Consider the following 18,341-nt stretch of genomic DNA (forward strand, 5'->3'; position numbering starts at 1 on the left):
GTGTACCCCGCCTTTCGCCCGTAGTCAGCTGGGATAGGCTCCAGCTTGCCTGCGACCCTGTAGAACAGGATAAAGCAGCTAGAGGTAATGAGATGAGATGAGATGACCTGCTTCTGACCCTTGTTGTTCCTCATATGACACACACACACATCCTTAGAACCTAACTTCCTGTCGACTCTACATGATGAATCTCTCTCTCTTTCTTTCTCTTTGTAGGAATGCTTTATTAGCAGCTCTAGGCTCCCTGCATTATGCATCAACTCCATTATGCTCCCCTATGAGGAGCAAAGAAAGAGTGAATCAAAAAAATATGAATCCTCCTCATTCTCCACATATCCCGAACCCTGCATCTGGGGGAAAAATGAATCTTTGCAGAGTACGAGAGTATCAAATATTCATGCTACTGTCATGTCTATTCATGGTTGGCAGCTTCCAGGCTTTAATGGAGAATACCATTCACAATAATTTGGCTTCTTCTAACTCCCAAAGCAGCCAGCAATGGTTTTAAATTTCCTGATGGCAAAAAATTGACTGTGCTGCTATTAGAAATGGCCATGTATAAAATTGGCATGTAACATTTGCCTTTTGCCTCCCATGGTGATTACGGAAGGACTTCTAGAGGCTTCAGTTAACCTTTAGAAATGATTTTAATCTCAGAGGCTGTTTTGTCAAACATGCTGTATGGATATCAGAAATTGATATCGAGGACTGGCTATGAATTTGATAAATACAGATAACGAGCTAAAATGGATGGATAAAATATGAATTACACGTAAAAATTCTAATTTTGCGCTCAGTCAGTAGGAGAAACTATCTTTGTTCAAACAAAAATATTCTCAGTAGAACTAAATTTAAATATGTACTGCACAGTAATCTCTCTCTCTCAGTTAATCTTTAGGTGATCAGTTGTTGATGTCTGGTGTATTTATGTATTTCAGAAACTGCTGGGATTTTCATTTCACATACAAAAGTCTCTAGAATTTTCACATAATGGTGCAGAAAAAAAAAAAAAATCCAACGAGCTGCTTTGTTGATGAGATAGGTCAGAGGAGAATGGCCAGACTGGTTTCAGTTGGCAGGAAGTCCATGTTAACTAGGTGAACCACTCTTTACAAATGTGATGAGCAGAAAAGCATCTCACATCACAACATGCTGAACCTCGAGGCAGATGGACTACAACAGAAAATAGTCTCAATGAGGCTGGATCTCATACTGGCCACTGTTGTTGTGTGTCAGTTTGAAATCCAGTCAATCCTGTGGGAAGAGTAGCAATTTATAGGAAATTGTATATGACCCCGTGTAGCCGCATCCATTGGATGTGGCGCCACCTGGTGAACAATTCTTGTTGGGAAATGTCTTTAGAGTCTTTTGGGTGAGTTTCAGTGAAAACATCCTAGCAGTTTCCAAACAGTAGTGTTTAGTGTGATGAGTCACACAAAATTTTCAAAGACCCATAATATGTTAAATTTGATAGGTGGTGCCACCGTCTTGACAATTTCTTTGCATACCAACCTGGGGAACATTCTGTATGAGTTTGATCAAAATTGGATCACTCCTGTAGAAGGAGTAGTGATTTTCATGAAATTGCATGTGACCCCTCTGTAGCCTCATTCATGGCAGGTGGCGCCACTTGGTGAATAATTCTTCTTGGAATAATATGTCTTTAGAGTCTTCTGGGTGAGTTTCAGTGAAAACATCCCAGCAGTTTATGAAGAGTAGCGTTTAATGTGATGAGTCACCCCAAAATTTCAGATGCCCATTAAATCATAAATATGACAGATAATGCCACCATCTTGACAACTTTTATGCACACCCACCTGGGAAACATTGGATGTGAGTTTGATCAAAATCTGACCTATCCTGTAGGAGGAGTATCGATTTTTGTAAATTGTGGATGGACAACGATGATGACGGATGATGAGTGATTGCATAAGCTCACCTCACCCGGCCTAGCCTATGGCCGGATGAGCTAAAAAACACATCAGGTTCCATTCCTATCCTTCTCCTCCTATCTTCTTTTGTTGTAACTAATGTGTCTCAATATTTTATGCTTTTCTGCTCACAACAGTTGAAAAGCAGTTCACATACACAAACATTAAATAAATAAATAAATAAATAAATAAATAAATGCAAGAAATACTAAACTCAGGGGACGGCACAGTGGTGTAGTGGTTAGCACTGTTGCCTCACACCAAGAAGGTTCTGAGTTTAAGCCTGGTGGCCAATGGGGGCCTTTCTGTGTGGAGTTTGCATGTTCTCCCCGTGTCTGTGTGGGTTTCCTCTGGTTTCCCCTACAGTCCAAAGACATGCAGGTTAGGTTAACTGGTGGCTCTAAATTGACCGTAGGTGTGAATGTGAGTGTGAATGGCTGTTTGCCTCTATGTGTCAGCCCTGCGATGATCTGGCGACTTGTCCAGGGTTTACCCCACCTCTCGCCCATAGTCAGCTGGGATAGGCTCCAGCTTGCCCGCAACCCTGCACAGGATAAGCGGTTATGGATAATGGATGGATGGATGGATGGATGGACTAAGCTCAGGAACATTTGTCGGATTGATATGGAACTACCATTGTAACCAGCAATGTTACTTGATTAAACTGATGAGATTTTGGAATTGATCCAAGCAGGTTGAAGGTCACAGCAAGGTTAAATATCTGTAGTTTTTTCTTCAAAATCTTCCTTTCTGTTTGAATTTCAGGCACACAGCTTAATAGCAAGAATGAATAGACTTGTTGACAGCTGAGTCATTCCCATCAACACACACTGAGCTCTACTTGTTATTTATTAACTTCATTTTCATGATAGGTGTCAATAATTTTGTAAAGGCACTCTATAGAACAGGGCAAACATCAGGAAGCGTTCATCTGATGAGATAGAAGACTAAGATATTGATTAAAACGTTGATGCAGAACCAATGTCTCTCACATGTCTCTGAGAACATGACTGTTGCTGCAAGCATTTATTGTTATTATTATTACCTTGCCTGGGACGGCGTCCATCAGGGGGCGAGGTATTGTTTTGGGTGGAGTTTGTTTGTTTGTTTGTTTGGTTGGTAATGATGGTATGGGAAAACAGCTGGACCAATCTTCATGAAACTTTCAGGATAGATGGGCATTGGTCTCAAATAGATCCTCCAACATTTTGAGGGTCATCCAATCAAGGTCACCAAAAAGGTCAAAATCATTTTTTCATAATATCTTCCTTCATATTCATTCAGATGTATTCTGATTGGCTGAGAGCAGTACAGTGTGCAAATGAGAATCAGAATTTGAACCATGTTTATTGGTTCACACCATGCCAAAATGGGCGGCACGGTGGTGTAGTGGTTAGCGCTGTCACCTCACAGCAAGAAGGTCCGGGTTCGAGCCCCGTGGCCGGCGAGGGCCTTTCTGTGCGGAGTTTGCATGTTCTCCCCGTGCCCGCGTGGGTTTCCTCCGGGTGCTCCGGTTTCCCCCACAGTCCAAAGACATGCAGGTTAGGTTAACTGGCGACTCTAAATTGACCGTAGGTGTGAATGTGAGTGTGAATGGTTGTCTATGTGTCAGCCCTGTGATGACCTGGCGACTTGTCCAGGGTGTACCCCGCCTTTCGCCCGTAGTCAGCTGGGATAGGCTCCAGCTTGCCTGCGACCCTGTAGAACAGGATAAAGCGGCTACAGATAATGAGATGAGATGAGACAATGTCAAAATCAAGGTCAAAGTCACCTAAAAGGTCAAACTCATTTTGTCATGATATCTTCCTTCATATTCATCACAAGTGCTACCGGGCGAGGTTTGTTTTGCCTGGCAACACTTGTTATTATTATTCTTACATGACAGTGCAGAAGACATTTCTCAGCAGGCTTATGTCTCTGAGGTGTGTAAAGCGTGTGACACATTGAGGTGCCGATTGCATGTTAGGATTTGTTAGAGATCCATCAACAAGCTGTCTGGAAAGCATGTCTACTACGGTACGTGACGTTTTTATAACTTCCTGTCTCTCTCTGTTCTTGTTCCAGCAGGATGGGATCCCGGAGAGTTTGCGGATTAAGGGTATGTAATGCCTCTCTCTCTGTCTCTCTATCCCCATGTTGCTCACACATTGACTCCAATTTTTCTTGAACTTGAAATGTTAAGCACGGCTTTGAAGATGTTCTTATTACAGAGGACACAAATGTCAAATGGCAGCACTGTTCTTCTCAGATGTGTTTGGACAGCCCATGTTGTTGAAACGTATGATAAATGGCTTCTTCTGCCAAGAGTGGCGAGTGTGTGAGGAGTGTGTGTTTTGATATGCACCCCATACTCCACCTGTGGTAGACTGTACCAATAAAGGGTTGAGACCAGAAATTCAACGTTTGCTCTGAATGAAGGGGGAAAAAATAACACACACACACATGAAGACAGTGTGAAGACAGAGTGATGACAAGAAGGACACAGGGAGAATCCATCACCAGTGCTAATCTATCGCTACCAGATGTACAAAAATATCAGACATATGGTCTTTTCTTTCCTTGCGTGTCCCTGCTGTATTTATTAATAAATCAACTCCAAGAGAGTTCAGAAATATTTCTGGATTAATTTGTCCCCCATCATAGCTTTCATGTCTCTGGAGACCCAAGTCAGTAAGAAACTTCAGGAAGGACAGTATGGGAATTAATATGTCCTGGAGGTTTGTTTAGTGATGAGTGCTAAATAAGTGTAATTCTAAGAATGTATTTATTTATTTTTTAATCATGTGATACATCCAGTTCATTTCACAGTTATATTCTGCACATTTGGCTAGCGCTTATATCCAAATAGACCTAAAATTGAGTCTGGATACATCTGAGCAGCTTGACAGTGCTGGGATTTGAACTCATAACCTTGCAATCAGCCAGCCAAAGCCCCCACTTCCTACATCCAAAAGGAAAGTAAAAAAAAAAAAAAAGCATCTATGATTATTGTTATGATTATTATCTATGATTACTAAATGAAAATAAAAATGAATGAAAAGAAAACAGCATCACAATTATATGCATTTAATATCTGATCGACCTATGACCTTCCACCATCATCTTTGTTTTGGCAACAAGAACATTCTTGCACCCTGGAGCATGTATACATATTTCTGCTCCATTCCATTTCCCTCAGAAGTTGGAGCTGATGATAGGAATGATGCCACATCCAATTTGACCGCATTCCAGTCCAACAAGTCAGAATAACAATGAGCAATGCTAGTTCTAGATATCGTTCGCCATTGTTAGCAATACCAGTTGATAACGATGCATTTGCAGTGTTTTGTGGATACAAACACTGTAGCAAGATAAAAGTTAGACAGTACTGTATATACAACTGATTTAATAAGACACAAATAGGGGAGAAGTGCTAATAAACAGGATATTATTACAGCTTTCACTACTGTTGATGCACAGAGCAGCCATCTTGGATTTGGAAATCGGGGTCAGTGAGGTTTCTCGGACTTTCTGAGTCAGAAATCTGACTTCAAGGGGCATTCTGGCTAATGTTTGGGTGGCATAGTGGTTAGCAATGTTATATCTCAGCAGGGAGGTTCTGGGTTCAAACCCCATGGCTGACAGAGGCCTTTCTGTGTGGAGTTTGCATGGTCTGCATGGGTTTCCTTTGGGTTCTCCAGTTCCCCCCTTCCATTTTTCAAGGTAAAATACCCAGCTACTGGATTTGAACAAGCCAGTGCATACTTGATGCTGATCCCAAGCTCAGAAAGATTGGGGAGGGTTGCATCAGGAAGGGCATCTGGTGTAAAAATCTATGCCAAAGGGATTGAAAATCAATTAGGGCTTTGTCCTGTATTCTTCCCCTGTCACTATGTGACAAATAAAATTAATTAACATTTCTGACTGGGAACTAGTAAATTGGAAATCCTGACTCTTTCCAGTAAAAATGGAACACACTATGTGGCTAGCTGAGACAGGACTCAAGGGTGTGAACTCAGCATCCCATTTATTCGAGTGAATCTAATAATCATAATCATGATCCATAGCGGGGATCAGGACAACATTAAAGTAATGGACAATACGAAAGCTGTATGCCAAATTTCATCTGTTCTCTACATTTTGATTTACATTTGGAACAGACAAAAAAGTGCTGGATCCACGTACAGTGGTACTTAAAAGTTTGTGAACCCTTTAGAATTTTCTATATTTCTGCATAAATATGACCTAAAACATCATCAGATTTTCACACAAGTCCTAAAAGTAGATAAAGAGAACCCAGTTAAACAAATGAGACAAAAATATTATACTTGGTCATTTATTTATTGAGGAAAATGATCCAATATTACATATCTGTGAGTGGCAAAAGTATGTGAAGCTTTGCTTTCAGTATCTGGTGTGACCCCCTTGTGCAGCAATAACTGCAACTAAACGTTTCCGGTAACTGTTGATCAGTCCTGCACACCGGCTTGGGAGGAATTTTAGCCCATTCCTCCATACAGAACAGCTTCAACTCTGAGATGTTGGTGGGTTTCCTCACATGAACTGCTCACTTCAGGTCCTTCCACAACATTTCGGTTGGATTAAGGTCAGGACTTTGACTTGGCCATTCCAAAACATTAACTTTATTCTTCTTTAATCATTCTTTGGTAGAATGACTTGTGTGCTTAGGGTCGTTGTCTTGCTGCATGACCCACCTTCTCTTGAGATTCAGTTCATGGACAGATGTCTGAATATTTTCCTTTAGAATTCGCTGGTATAATTCAGAAATCATTGTTCCATCAATGATGGCAAGCCGTCCTGGCCCAGATGCAGCAAAACAGGCCCAAACCATGATACTACCACCACCATGTTTCACAGATGGGATAAGGTTCTTGTGCTGGAATGCAGTGTTTTCCTTTCTCGAAACATAACACTTCTCATTTAAACCAAAAAGTTCTATTTTGGTCTCATCCGTCCACAAAACATTTTTCCAAAAGCCTTCTGGCTTGTCCATGTGATCTTTAGCAAACTGCAGATGAGCAGCAATGTTCTTTTTGGAGAGCAGTGGTTTTCTCCTTGCAACCCTTCCATGCACACCATTGTTGTTCAGTGTTCTCCTGATGGTGGACTCATGAACATTAACATTAGCCAGTGTGAGAGAGGCCTTCAGTTGCTTTGAAGTTACCCTGGGGTCCTTTGTGACCTTGCCGACTATTACACGCCTCGCTCTTGGAGTGATCTTTGTTGGTCAACCACTCCTGGGGAGGGTAACAATGGTCTTGAATTTCCTCCATTTGTACACAATCTGTCTGACTGCAGATTGGTGGAGTCCAAACTCTTTACAGCTGGTTTTGTAACCTTTTCCAGCCTGATGAGCATCAACAACGCTTTTTCTGAGATCTTGTTCGTGCCATGATACACTTCCACAAACATGTGTTGTGAAGATCAGACTTTGATAGATCCCTGTTCTTTAAAGTGTCATTCCACCATTGGATGTATTCTTTGGCATAAAATACAATATATTTTGACAACATATATAAATGGTATCACTAGATAGAGAAATCTTTTAGCTTCAAAATGATATATCAAACATAATTTTTTGACAACGACAAGTATATTAATTTTGCGACCAAAGTCACCTACCCTTTTAATTTCCACACGTGATGTCATCGGCAGGTTTCCCTTCTTGTGTACCACGTGATGTGTGACGTGGCACATATCATCAGCAATGGCGGATAGAACGCGATAAAAATAATACCAATAAATCTAGCTAATACCAATAAATCTAGCTAACTGAAAGATTAACTCAAAATTTTTCGCAATTTTTTTGGCCCCCATATACGAGGAGAAATGACTCTCTCACTTTGGGGGTTTCCTGGTCTAAAAATAGACCGACACGTGGTACACAAGAAGGGGAACCTGCCAATGACATCACGTTTCACTACCGCGCGGACATTAAAAGGGTAGGTGACTTTGGTCGCAAAATTAATATACTTGTCGTTGTCAAAAAATTATGTTTGATATATCATTTTGAGAGGGCGGCACGGTGGTGTAGTGGTTAGTGCTGTCGCCTCACAGCAAGAAGGTCCGGGTTCGAGCCCCGTGGCCAGCGAGGTCCTTTCTGTGCGGAGTTTGCATGTTCTCCCCGTGTCCACGTGGGTTTCCTCCGGGTGCTCCGGTTTCCCCCACAGTCCAAAGACATGCAGGTTAGGTTAACTGGTGACTCTAAATTGACCGTAGGTGTGAATGTGAGTGTGAATGGTTGTCTGTGTCTATGTGTCAGCCCTGTGATGACCTGGCGACTTGTCCGGGGTGTACCCCGCCTTTCGTCCGTAGTCAGCTGGGATAGGCTCCAGCTTGCCTGCGACCCTGTAGAACAGGATAAAGCGGCTAGAGACAATGAGATGAGATATCATTTTGAAGCTAAAAGATTTCTCTGTCTAGTCATGTTGTCATAAAATATATTGTATTTTATGCCAAAGAATACATCCAATGGTGGAATGGCACTTTAAATAAAACAGGGTGCCCACTCACACCTGATTGTCATCCTATTGATTGAAAACACCTGACTCTAATTTCACCTTCAAATTAACTGCTAATCCTAGAGGTTCACATACTTTTGCCACTCACAGATATGTAACATTGGATCATTTTCCTCAATAAGTAAATGACCAAGTATCATATTTTGTCTCATTTGTTTAACTGGGTTCTCTTTATCTACAACCCCAATTCCAAAAAAGTTGGGACAAAGTACAAATTGTAAATAAAAATGGAATGCAATACTTTACAAATCTCAAAAACTGATATTGTATTCACAATAGAACATAGACAACATATCAAAGGTCGAAATTGAGACATTTTGAAATTTCTTGCCAAATATTGGCTCATTTGAAATTTCATGACAGCAACACATCTCAAAAAAGTTGGGACAGGGGCAATAAGAGACTGGAAAAGTTAAAGGTACAAAAAAGAACAGCTGGAGGACCAAATTGCAACTCATTAGGTCGATTGGCAATAGGTCATTAACATGACTGGGTATAAAAAGAGCATCTTGGAGTGGCAGCGGCTCTCAGAAGTAAAGATGGGAAGAGGATCACCAATCCCCCTAATTCTGCATCGACAAATAGTGGAGCAATATCAGAAAGGAGTTCGACAGTGTAAAATTGCAAAGAGTTTGAACATATCATCATCTACAGTGCATAATATCATCAAAAGATTCAGAGAATTTGGAAGAATCTCTGTGCATAAGGGTCAAGGCTGGAAAACCATACTGGGTGCCCATGATCTTCGGGCCCTTAGACGGCACTGCATCACATACAAGCATGCTTCTGTATTGGAAATCACAAAATGGGCTCAGGAATATTTCCAGAGAACATTATCTGTGAACACAATTCACCATGCCATCCGCCGTTGCCAGCTAAAACTCTATAGTTCAAAGAAGAAGCCGTATCTAAACATGATCCAGAAGTGCAGACGTCTTCTCTGGGCCAAGGCTCATTTAAAATGGACTGTGGCAAAGTGGAAAACTGTTCTGTGGTCAGACGAATCAAAAGTTGAAGTTCTTTATGGAAATCAGGGACGCCGTGTCATTCAGACCAAAGAGGAGAAGGACGACCCAAGTTGTTATCAGCGCTCAGTTCAGAAGCCTGCATCTCTGATGGTATGGGGTTGCATTAGTGCATGTGGCATGGGCAGCTTACACATCTGGAAAGACACTATCAATGCTGAAAGGTATATCCAGGTTCTAGAGCAACATATGCTCCCATCCAGACGACGTCTCTTTCAGGGAAGACCTTGCATTTTCCAACATGACAATGCCAAACTACATACTGCATCAATTACAGAATCATGGCTGTGTAGAAGAAGGGTCCGGGTACTGAACTGGCCAGCCTGCAGTCCAGATCTTTCACCCATAGAAAACATTTGGCGCATCATAAAACGGAAGATATGACAGAAAAGACCTAAGACAGTTGAGCAACTAGAATCCTACATTAGACAAGAATGGGTTAACATTCCTATCCCTAAACTTGAGCAACTTGTCTCCTCAGTCCCCAGATGTTTACAGACTGTTGTAAAGAGAAAAGGGGATGTCTCACAGTGGTAAACATGGCCTTGTCCCAACTTTTTTGAGATGTGCTGTTGTCATGAAATTTAAAATCACCTAATTTTTCTCTTTAAATGATACATTTTCTCAGTTTAAACATTTGATATGTCATCTATGTTCTATTCTGAATAAAATATGGAATTTTCAAACTTCCACATCATTGCATTCTGTTTTTATTTACAGTTTGTACTTTGTCCCAACTTTTTTGGAATCGGGGTTGTACTTTTAGGACTTGTGTGAAAATCCGATGATGTTTTAGGTCATATTTATGCAGAAATATAGAAAATTCTAAAGGGTTCACAAACTTTCAAGCACCACTGTACATATCCGTATTTGCATCAAATTCTAATCAATTGTTCCTTGGATCATGGCTCACCTTTTCTCCAAATTTCATCCAAATCTGTTCAGTAGTTTGTGAGTTACATTGTGAAAAGGCAAACAAGCAGAGGTGAAAACATAACCTCCTCCAAAGAAGTTGTTGGAGGTAAAAAGTTGTTTAAAAAATAAAACTGTTTATAATTGTTGATGTGGTGACATTTTTGGTTGTTGTCTAAGGTGTCAGCGGTTTGTAACAGTCATGGTGCTTTGTTGTTAAGTTTCCCAGTACGGCCCAGGAATTTACACTTTTTTTTTCCCTGAGAGAGAGAGAGAGAGAGAGAGTGTTGCTGGTGAGGAAATGACTTTTTATTATGGCTATAATGTAAGTGATAACCGTATCTAATTTGTCTTGCTGATGTTCCAGAACATTAAATCTAACTATGGTGTAAAGTCCTGATAAGTGTGACTTGTCATTCACTAATAAATCACACATTGTACTTTTTGGCAAATTGCCGTGGTATAAGTGGAATAGCACACTCCAGAGCGTGCGGGTGTACAAAAAATAATAACATATCACACTACAACTGTGAATATCTGTGAATAATACCTGAGACAAAGTTGAGGTTATTATTTAAATAATATTGGCTGGCGTTGAGTGGTGTATTAGATATATTCCATTCAGCTACCATGATATTGAACAAGTCAAAGACGAGTAGTTGAATGGAATATATCTGATATACCATGAAAAAAGGCAGCCAATATTATTACTATTATTATACATACACTTTCCTTTCAGGTGTTCATCGCATCTTTCCCTTTCAAAATTCTCTCAAAATCTTCTGTATTTAATGAAGCAAACCTGGCGGCCATGTTTGTTTACAAATTGTCCCAGTGTGGAAGTTTTACGTCTCTGAAATGTGACGTCATGTTGTCTTGACAACCATGCAATTTCATAAACGATATTCAACGCTCATTCTCCATTGGGTAGAGTGATGTAATACACATAGGATAAGCAATATGCTAACAATATTGCATGCTATCAAACCAAATGAATGAAACCCACTAGAAGGGAACAGAACACGTTTTTATTCCATTGAAAATGTGTCCTGTATGTACAATAATCACCGATATTCACCGAACCTGAGGCGGATAATTGCTGTAGTATAAATACAAAGGTGATTATTTGAAAAAAAAAGAGGTTTAAATCAATAATTTATTTCAAACTTCAAAAGCGGCATGCAAATGTAATAATGGTGCGGCACAGATTTGTGTCGCTTATCTATGCCGACTCATATATAATACTTTGTTTTGAAATCGATAAAATAAATCAAAATCCCATCTTATCTTTGAATAGTTTTAGACCAAACTTCGTAATACTTTTAGTACTTTTAGGAACAACATTTTCTTTCATTAATTGTTATTCTTCCTCGCTTACGGTGACAAAGCGATTGGCCGCCATTTTGCCGAGTCAGTCGATGTGATTATCGATAAATAGTCCAAATTTCTCAACCAATTAGCATGCACGATTTTCTATAGTCACCTGTATATTTATACTAATGACGTATATTATTTTATTGTGTGTTCTTCCTTATAAAGCATGTATCAAAATACACTGTGCAAGTTGTTATATAGAAATGAAAATGTATTCAAATGAGGGCTTTGATATAAACCTTGCAGCAAAGACTACTGTCCAAGCCACTGTGATAGAAAATTAGTCATACTCTGAGCACTACGGTATATGCTATGATAACTGTGAACTGTTTTTTTTTTAAATTATTATTATTATTATTATTATGAACACCCACGCACCTATTCTCAGAAATCCAAATGATATTAGGAAATTGGTTTTGCCCCACATTCACCCCTCATTTATTGCTTTAAATCGTGTTTATTTTCAGTATTCCATCCACTCAAATTCTCCATCCTGAACAGAGAAATGGTCTTGCACACACAGAGTTACATTAATGGCCATGTTAACAAATAGGCATGCAGTAGCCCTTGCTGTAAATCACACACTGGCCTTGGACCAGAGCTCATCAGTAATGGAGATGGCCTGGTGCCTGTCAGGTGACGCCAAACGGCCAGAGGGAAAGCCAAGAGGTTTCCTGCGGTGAGATAAATGCATCTCCTTCTTCGCCGTTCTGACAGATGAATATAAGCTATAAAGCCTGTCGTTATTCTGACCCGGGTTCAGTTCTGCGTTATAAGCTCCGCGATCGACTCCAGCAGCAGCTAATCAGAGTGTAATGAAGACCTCGACTCATCTCCGAACTGCAAAAGGTCAAAGCTGTAATCAGATAGGAGGCATTATCATAAAGGGAGGGCTCACCTGTCACTAATTCTTCAGTTTAATGCACTCCTTCCTCCTTCACTGACCTTTTCTTATTCTCACAGTTCTTTCTTAGCCTTGAGTATGACTTCATTTTACGCTTTAATGACTCTGTCTCACTGCACCACATATCACTTACGGTAGCAGCCTGAGAAGGAGCAACCGCTTTAGATGTTATGTTTGTTCTGCATTTATTAATCAGACTTTTATTGGGTGTTGATTGATTTTCTATAAGAGAATCTCTGACAGTAGTAATTCAAATCATACTGTAGGCATTATAGTAACATGCTTGTTTTTATACATTATCATTTATTATAGTAACTCTAATTCATCAACAGTTCACATCATTTAAAACTAAGAACAAAAACCTCTTGGTACATTACAGACACTCTTATCTAGAGCAATGTACAACATACACTGAAGAGCAGTAAGGTGCCTTGCTGAAGGGCACTTCAGAAATTCCTACTCGTCCAGGGAATCAAACCACCAACCTTATAGTCCTAAAGTTGCTTCTTTAACCATTAGACCATGGCTTTGGTGGTGAAGCTCTCTGTAAGGAGTCTCCAGTGTCCAGCTGTGTAACAGTTTTCAACACAAGAGATGTTACACTTTATGGTTTTTCAGTAACAGCTGCACAAGCTGTATTTTTTTTTAGTCTTTTATTTAACATTTATGAAATGAGTCTCTGTTGCCGATGCTTTGTGAAAGAGAAAGAGAAAAAAAAGAAAGGCTGATGATGAAGCAACTGTTTCTAGTTGCTGTAAATGAGAACAGGAACTGAGTTGCTTCGAAGGCATTTTACAACATTGATTGTAACTATAAATGGATAAAAAGTATGATGTGTTTTTTTCCTTAGTAAATAAACTGCAATCATTGACAATTTACTGTCGCATAAGAGGAATAAAACACATCAGGACAGATATGTCCCTGCCTCATCGAAGAGAGAAGGGAGTTATTTTTATTTCATTTCTTTTTTCTTTTTTTGAAGGAAGAGTTCAGTATTGACACCATACCGCAGATGTACTGGATAACTTTGGATTAAACTTGTCTAGAACTCTGCAGGGGGTTCAGTAAGTGACAGTCAGCATGCAGGATGATGAGGCGTGGGAGTTTTGATGACCGTTGTCTGGCAGATGGTGGTTAGTTCCCATAGGCTATTTATCCTTAAACATCTTACTCAAACTTTAAAAGTGATGGCACCCTGTAGCAAGCGCATCCAGAAAAACATACTGCATTTGTGTCATGTCTCACAGACCCTGGTTATTTTCTATCAATTGTTGAGAGAATGATGCATTCAGGGGCTTGAAGATGAATTTTAAAAAAAAATTAATATAGTCAAGTCAAGTTTACTTTTGAAGGGACAGATTTTTTTTCTCTCCGTGCTTCCACGGAAGGTGGTCGCATTTTCTGCTCTCCCTCTCCCTCCTTTTTTTTCCCTGCTTGTGCTTCTGTGTCTTGTCTCGTCTGCTGTACTTTTTGAAGAGACTCTCCCTGCATTACTTTCTAAAATAAAAAAAGCATGGAATTGATAAACTGGTCTCCTAATGAAACTGACACAGTTTTCTCGACGAGAAGCCTGGGTTCGGGGGAACCCGTCTGTCCTGCCGGAACGTTTGCGGCTGGTTACACGAAGGACATGTGGGAGCGGTGGCGGGTCGTGTGCCTGGCGATTCTTTCTGTGGAGGACATTGAAGATATCTACCTATTCGGAACCATGATTACAGGACTTTTGCTGATTGGATTAGGCATTGCCCTGGTATATCGAGGAAATCAGACAACGGTGACAGCTGTTCAAAGCCCCACAAAGCTGCCCGATATGATTGGAGTGGTGGGCAAAGCTGTTGGCACTCGGACTGTGGACATTCAGAACTTTAACCACAAAATGGTTGTTATCTCGGAGCAGCTTTCAGCTTTGCAAGGAATACATTTTTCGGAGATCAATTTGAATTTGAATAGATTGGACGGAATGGACAGATATGGATGAGCGGTGTGGACGTGCAAAGACTGCATCTGGAAAGACCAAACAATTTATATATCTTATCGACATTCGGCTCCCTGAGACAGCACCGGCCTCGGTTCAGGCCATTGCCGAGGAAACATTTCCCCCTGAAGGTCACTGCCAGGAGACACTCTCGCATTCCTCGCATTCCTTCTCTAACTTTCCGCGGTCACCATTTTTACCCCCAGTGTGACAAGCGGGTGCGTGACCAGCGCCTTCGTGGCTGCAGGAGCAGACGGCTGCTTGCGCTGGATTACCTCCTCATGTTTCTCAGTTTAAACATTTGATATGTCATCTATGTTCTATTCTGAATAAAATATAGAATTTTGAAACTTCCACATCATTGTATTCCGTTTTTATTTACAATTTGTACTTTGTCCCAATTTTTTTGGAATCAGGGTTGTATTTATAGCATATGTGATTGAGGCTCATAACATTTTGAAAGAAATTTAGAAAGTTTTTATTATTAACAGAATAATGTGGTTATTTTGACTTTTATAAATGTTAAAATAATGGCAAGTTATCTTTTGACCAGAGTATCTATTCAGTTTTGTTCCAGAAGTGATACTTACTGTACTTGAACAAAATAAATAAAGGCTGAAGCCAAGACAAAAGTGACAGCTGCAAATGTTTCAGTGTCCATCTTTGCACTGTCTGTCTCCCTGGTAAGAGATTTGCTCTTATCTGATTGGTTGCTGCCAGTCATCTGTTGCCCTAATTGGTTGCCCTGTGTTTCACCTGGTTACCCGTTGCTGGCAACATTGCCCCAAAAAGTTGCCCTGTCTATCATCACCTTTAGTGTGCTTTCATTATCATAAGTAATGAATGACTGAAAAGAAATGATCATTTATTCAAGGTATCATTACGAAAAAGAATTCATCTGTCTTGCTTAATATTTAATAATGGGTTATTAGCTTCCTTAATGGGTTCATTCGATTTGTAATTTGGAATTGGTTCAGACTGTTAAAAAAAATAAAAGCTTCCCTCTTTGTATTCAAGAACCATGCAAACATTGGCACTTCCTTGTATGATATTTTGTCATTTAACATTTACAGTTATGTAACCAGGCGAAATAGTGAATGATCTCATAAATGAACTGGTAACATAACAGAATATTTCAATGATAACAATAAGAACTAGAAGGGCACTTGGTAGAGTGTATACCTCCCCCAAGCCACATATTATCAACATCAAAATCAAATCACTTGAACCTCAGATAATACTAAAGCTGTCGACCAAATTTCATCCAAATCCGTCCACGATTTTTTGAGTTACGTTGAGAACAGACAAACCATTTAAACAAACGGAAGCAAAAACATGACCTCCTCCAACAAAGTTGGCAGAGGTAATAATTATAGTGACATTTGTAATACTGTATACTCACCAACCAGCCACTTTAATACGAACTTGTTCTTGATTCTAAGATTCCTGTTCTTGTCTGTGGAACCCAATGTCGTCTTCTGTTTTCTGTTGCATGCTGAGATACTTTTCTGTGCACCATGGCTGTAAAGAGTGATTATATGAGTTGCTATATCCTTCCTGGGAAAAATGCTCATTTCCTCTGACTTCTCTTATCAGCAAGGCGTTTGTTTCCATCCACAGAATTGTCGCTCACTCAACTCAGTGTTTTTTTTTTGTTTTGTTTGTTTTTCGCACCATTCTGTGTAAACTCTAGAGACTGTTGCAGGGTTTCCCATACATAGACCATTGTGTGGCGCAGCGCCACACAATGGATTCCTATCGCCACACAATCAGACTCGCGATTTTGAAAAAAAAAATTCCGTTGCGTATCGTTCCGTTCATTCATAGTGCTCTTTCTTCTCGTTCACGCGCGCGCGCGCGCGCACAGAGAGAGACGGAGAGGTGTGTACACAGGCCTGCCAGTGCGTATATACCCGGACTGCAAATAGGCCTGTTAGGCTAATTAAAAATAACGCAGCCTTCCCGATTCACTTTCCGACCCCTTATTTTAAAAGGTAGCCTACATCGTGCTCGTGATGAGCTTTATCATAGCCTTCTTGGCTTACAGGAAACGGACATCCCTGAGTCAGGCTAGAAACCAATTTTGATGCATACAGTAGCAGCTTGACTCGAGGAACCGGCCTTATTGCATTATCCCGTTTATCCCGCTTCAGCAATGACTTCCCTTACGATAGGGCACTTGAGTTTTTTTTCAGGAAGCCACGCAGAATTAAATGTTCTGATAGGGCATGCAGGCTTAGCACCAATTAGGGTAATGCTTTTCATTATTGTTAGTTGCCTTGGTGTTAGCTTAAGTGGTTTCTTACATCTAATTATGATATTTTATTTTATTATTATTTTGTTACATTATACTATTTATTTCATTTTAGTATTGGTTGAGGTAAGTGTTGAGTTCAATATTTAAAATAAAAACCTCCAGCTTGTTTTTTGCAATTTATTCCTTGAATGTCAACTAAAGAATGATTGAAAGATTGCCACCAAAAAGGCAAAAAACTAAGGTAGAAACCAGAGATGCACCAATTGACCGGCTGCCGATCGGAATCGGCCGATTTTCACGTGATCATCCATGACCGGCGACCGGCCGGTCAAAATCAAAATATGCCAATTTTCTGCCAATCAAAACTTGTGTATCACATAGAGATGAAAGTGGAAATACTTGTAATTCGCAACTAAAAAGACTGCAGCTACACTGGCAGCTTGAACATGCTTTCTAGTGCGATTGTGTTGCACTTGCGCAGAACAGTGTCAGTCCTGAGCGCCTAGCGAGCTCCAGCGCACGCGCCGTTAACAAAAAAAAAAAATTCACTATATTTGGATATCCAAATATAGTGAATTTTTTTTTGTGTGCCAGATATTGGATGTGAAAAGAAGAAAATATTTGTGGTTGTGTGAATTTCCCATTACAGGAATTAATACATTAGCCTATTACCAAACATCTAGTTAGATTTGTTCAAAGAGAGATAAAAAAAAATGACTTTTTGTTTGTTTTACAACCTTGGTTGCACTTGATTCCATTGGAAATTACTCTACAAATACACATTTGACAAAGATGATAGATTGGCTATGGTATAAGTATGACTGGAAATTATTTTTGTATTTTGATACTGAATGAAGAAATGGGTTGTTCTATAAGGCATAAGTTTTCAGATCTAAATAGGCTTATGAAAGTGTGTTCCATAGCAGTAGGCAAATAATATATGAGGGGGAAGTTGTTTTTGTGCCAGATATTGGATGGGAAAAGAAAAAAATGTTTATGTGAATTTTCTATTTCAGGAATTAATATGTTAATACCAAACATGAAGAAAGATTTTACAAAGAGCAATGTCTTTGTTTGTTTTCAACCTTTGAGGTGTTGAAAATTTATGACTGAAAATCTGGCAGAATGTTCTATTAAAGAAAAGATAAAAAGAAAATAGTCTTTGTGTGTGCTGCGAAGTGGTTTGAAAAAATGAAATCGGTATCGGCAGGTCACACTCCATGGGAAATCGGAATCGGCCCAAAAAATTGCAATCGGTGCATCTCAAGTAAAAACTAAACTTTAACTTCAATTTTGGTGAGTAATTTTCATAAATTTTAAAGACAGGTTTTCCACCAACATCAAGCCCAGCAAACTAATGGCCTGCCCTGTAATGTAAAGTTGGGTCGAGGAATGAAACCAGGCAGGGTTCTGGTAAAAATTGTTCTAGCTGTCTTCTCTTA

At 39.9% G+C, this 18,341-nt stretch overlaps 1 protein-coding gene across 1 annotated transcript in view; it reads left to right on the forward strand.

The window, feature by feature from the left end:
* fstl5 (follistatin-like 5) overlaps positions 1–18,341 on the forward strand; it is a 427,630-nt gene that overhangs the window by 46,625 nt on the left and 362,664 nt on the right. Inside the window, exon 4 of the mRNA XM_060926685.1 lies at positions 3,996–4,029. Coding sequence (XP_060782668.1) covers positions 3,996–4,029 — 34 coding nt within the window. The remainder of the gene's footprint in view (positions 1–3,995; positions 4,030–18,341) is intronic.

Source organism: Neoarius graeffei, chromosome 8, assembly GCF_027579695.1.
Source record: "Neoarius graeffei isolate fNeoGra1 chromosome 8, fNeoGra1.pri, whole genome shotgun sequence".
NCBI lineage: Eukaryota > Metazoa > Chordata > Actinopteri > Siluriformes > Ariidae > Neoarius > Neoarius graeffei.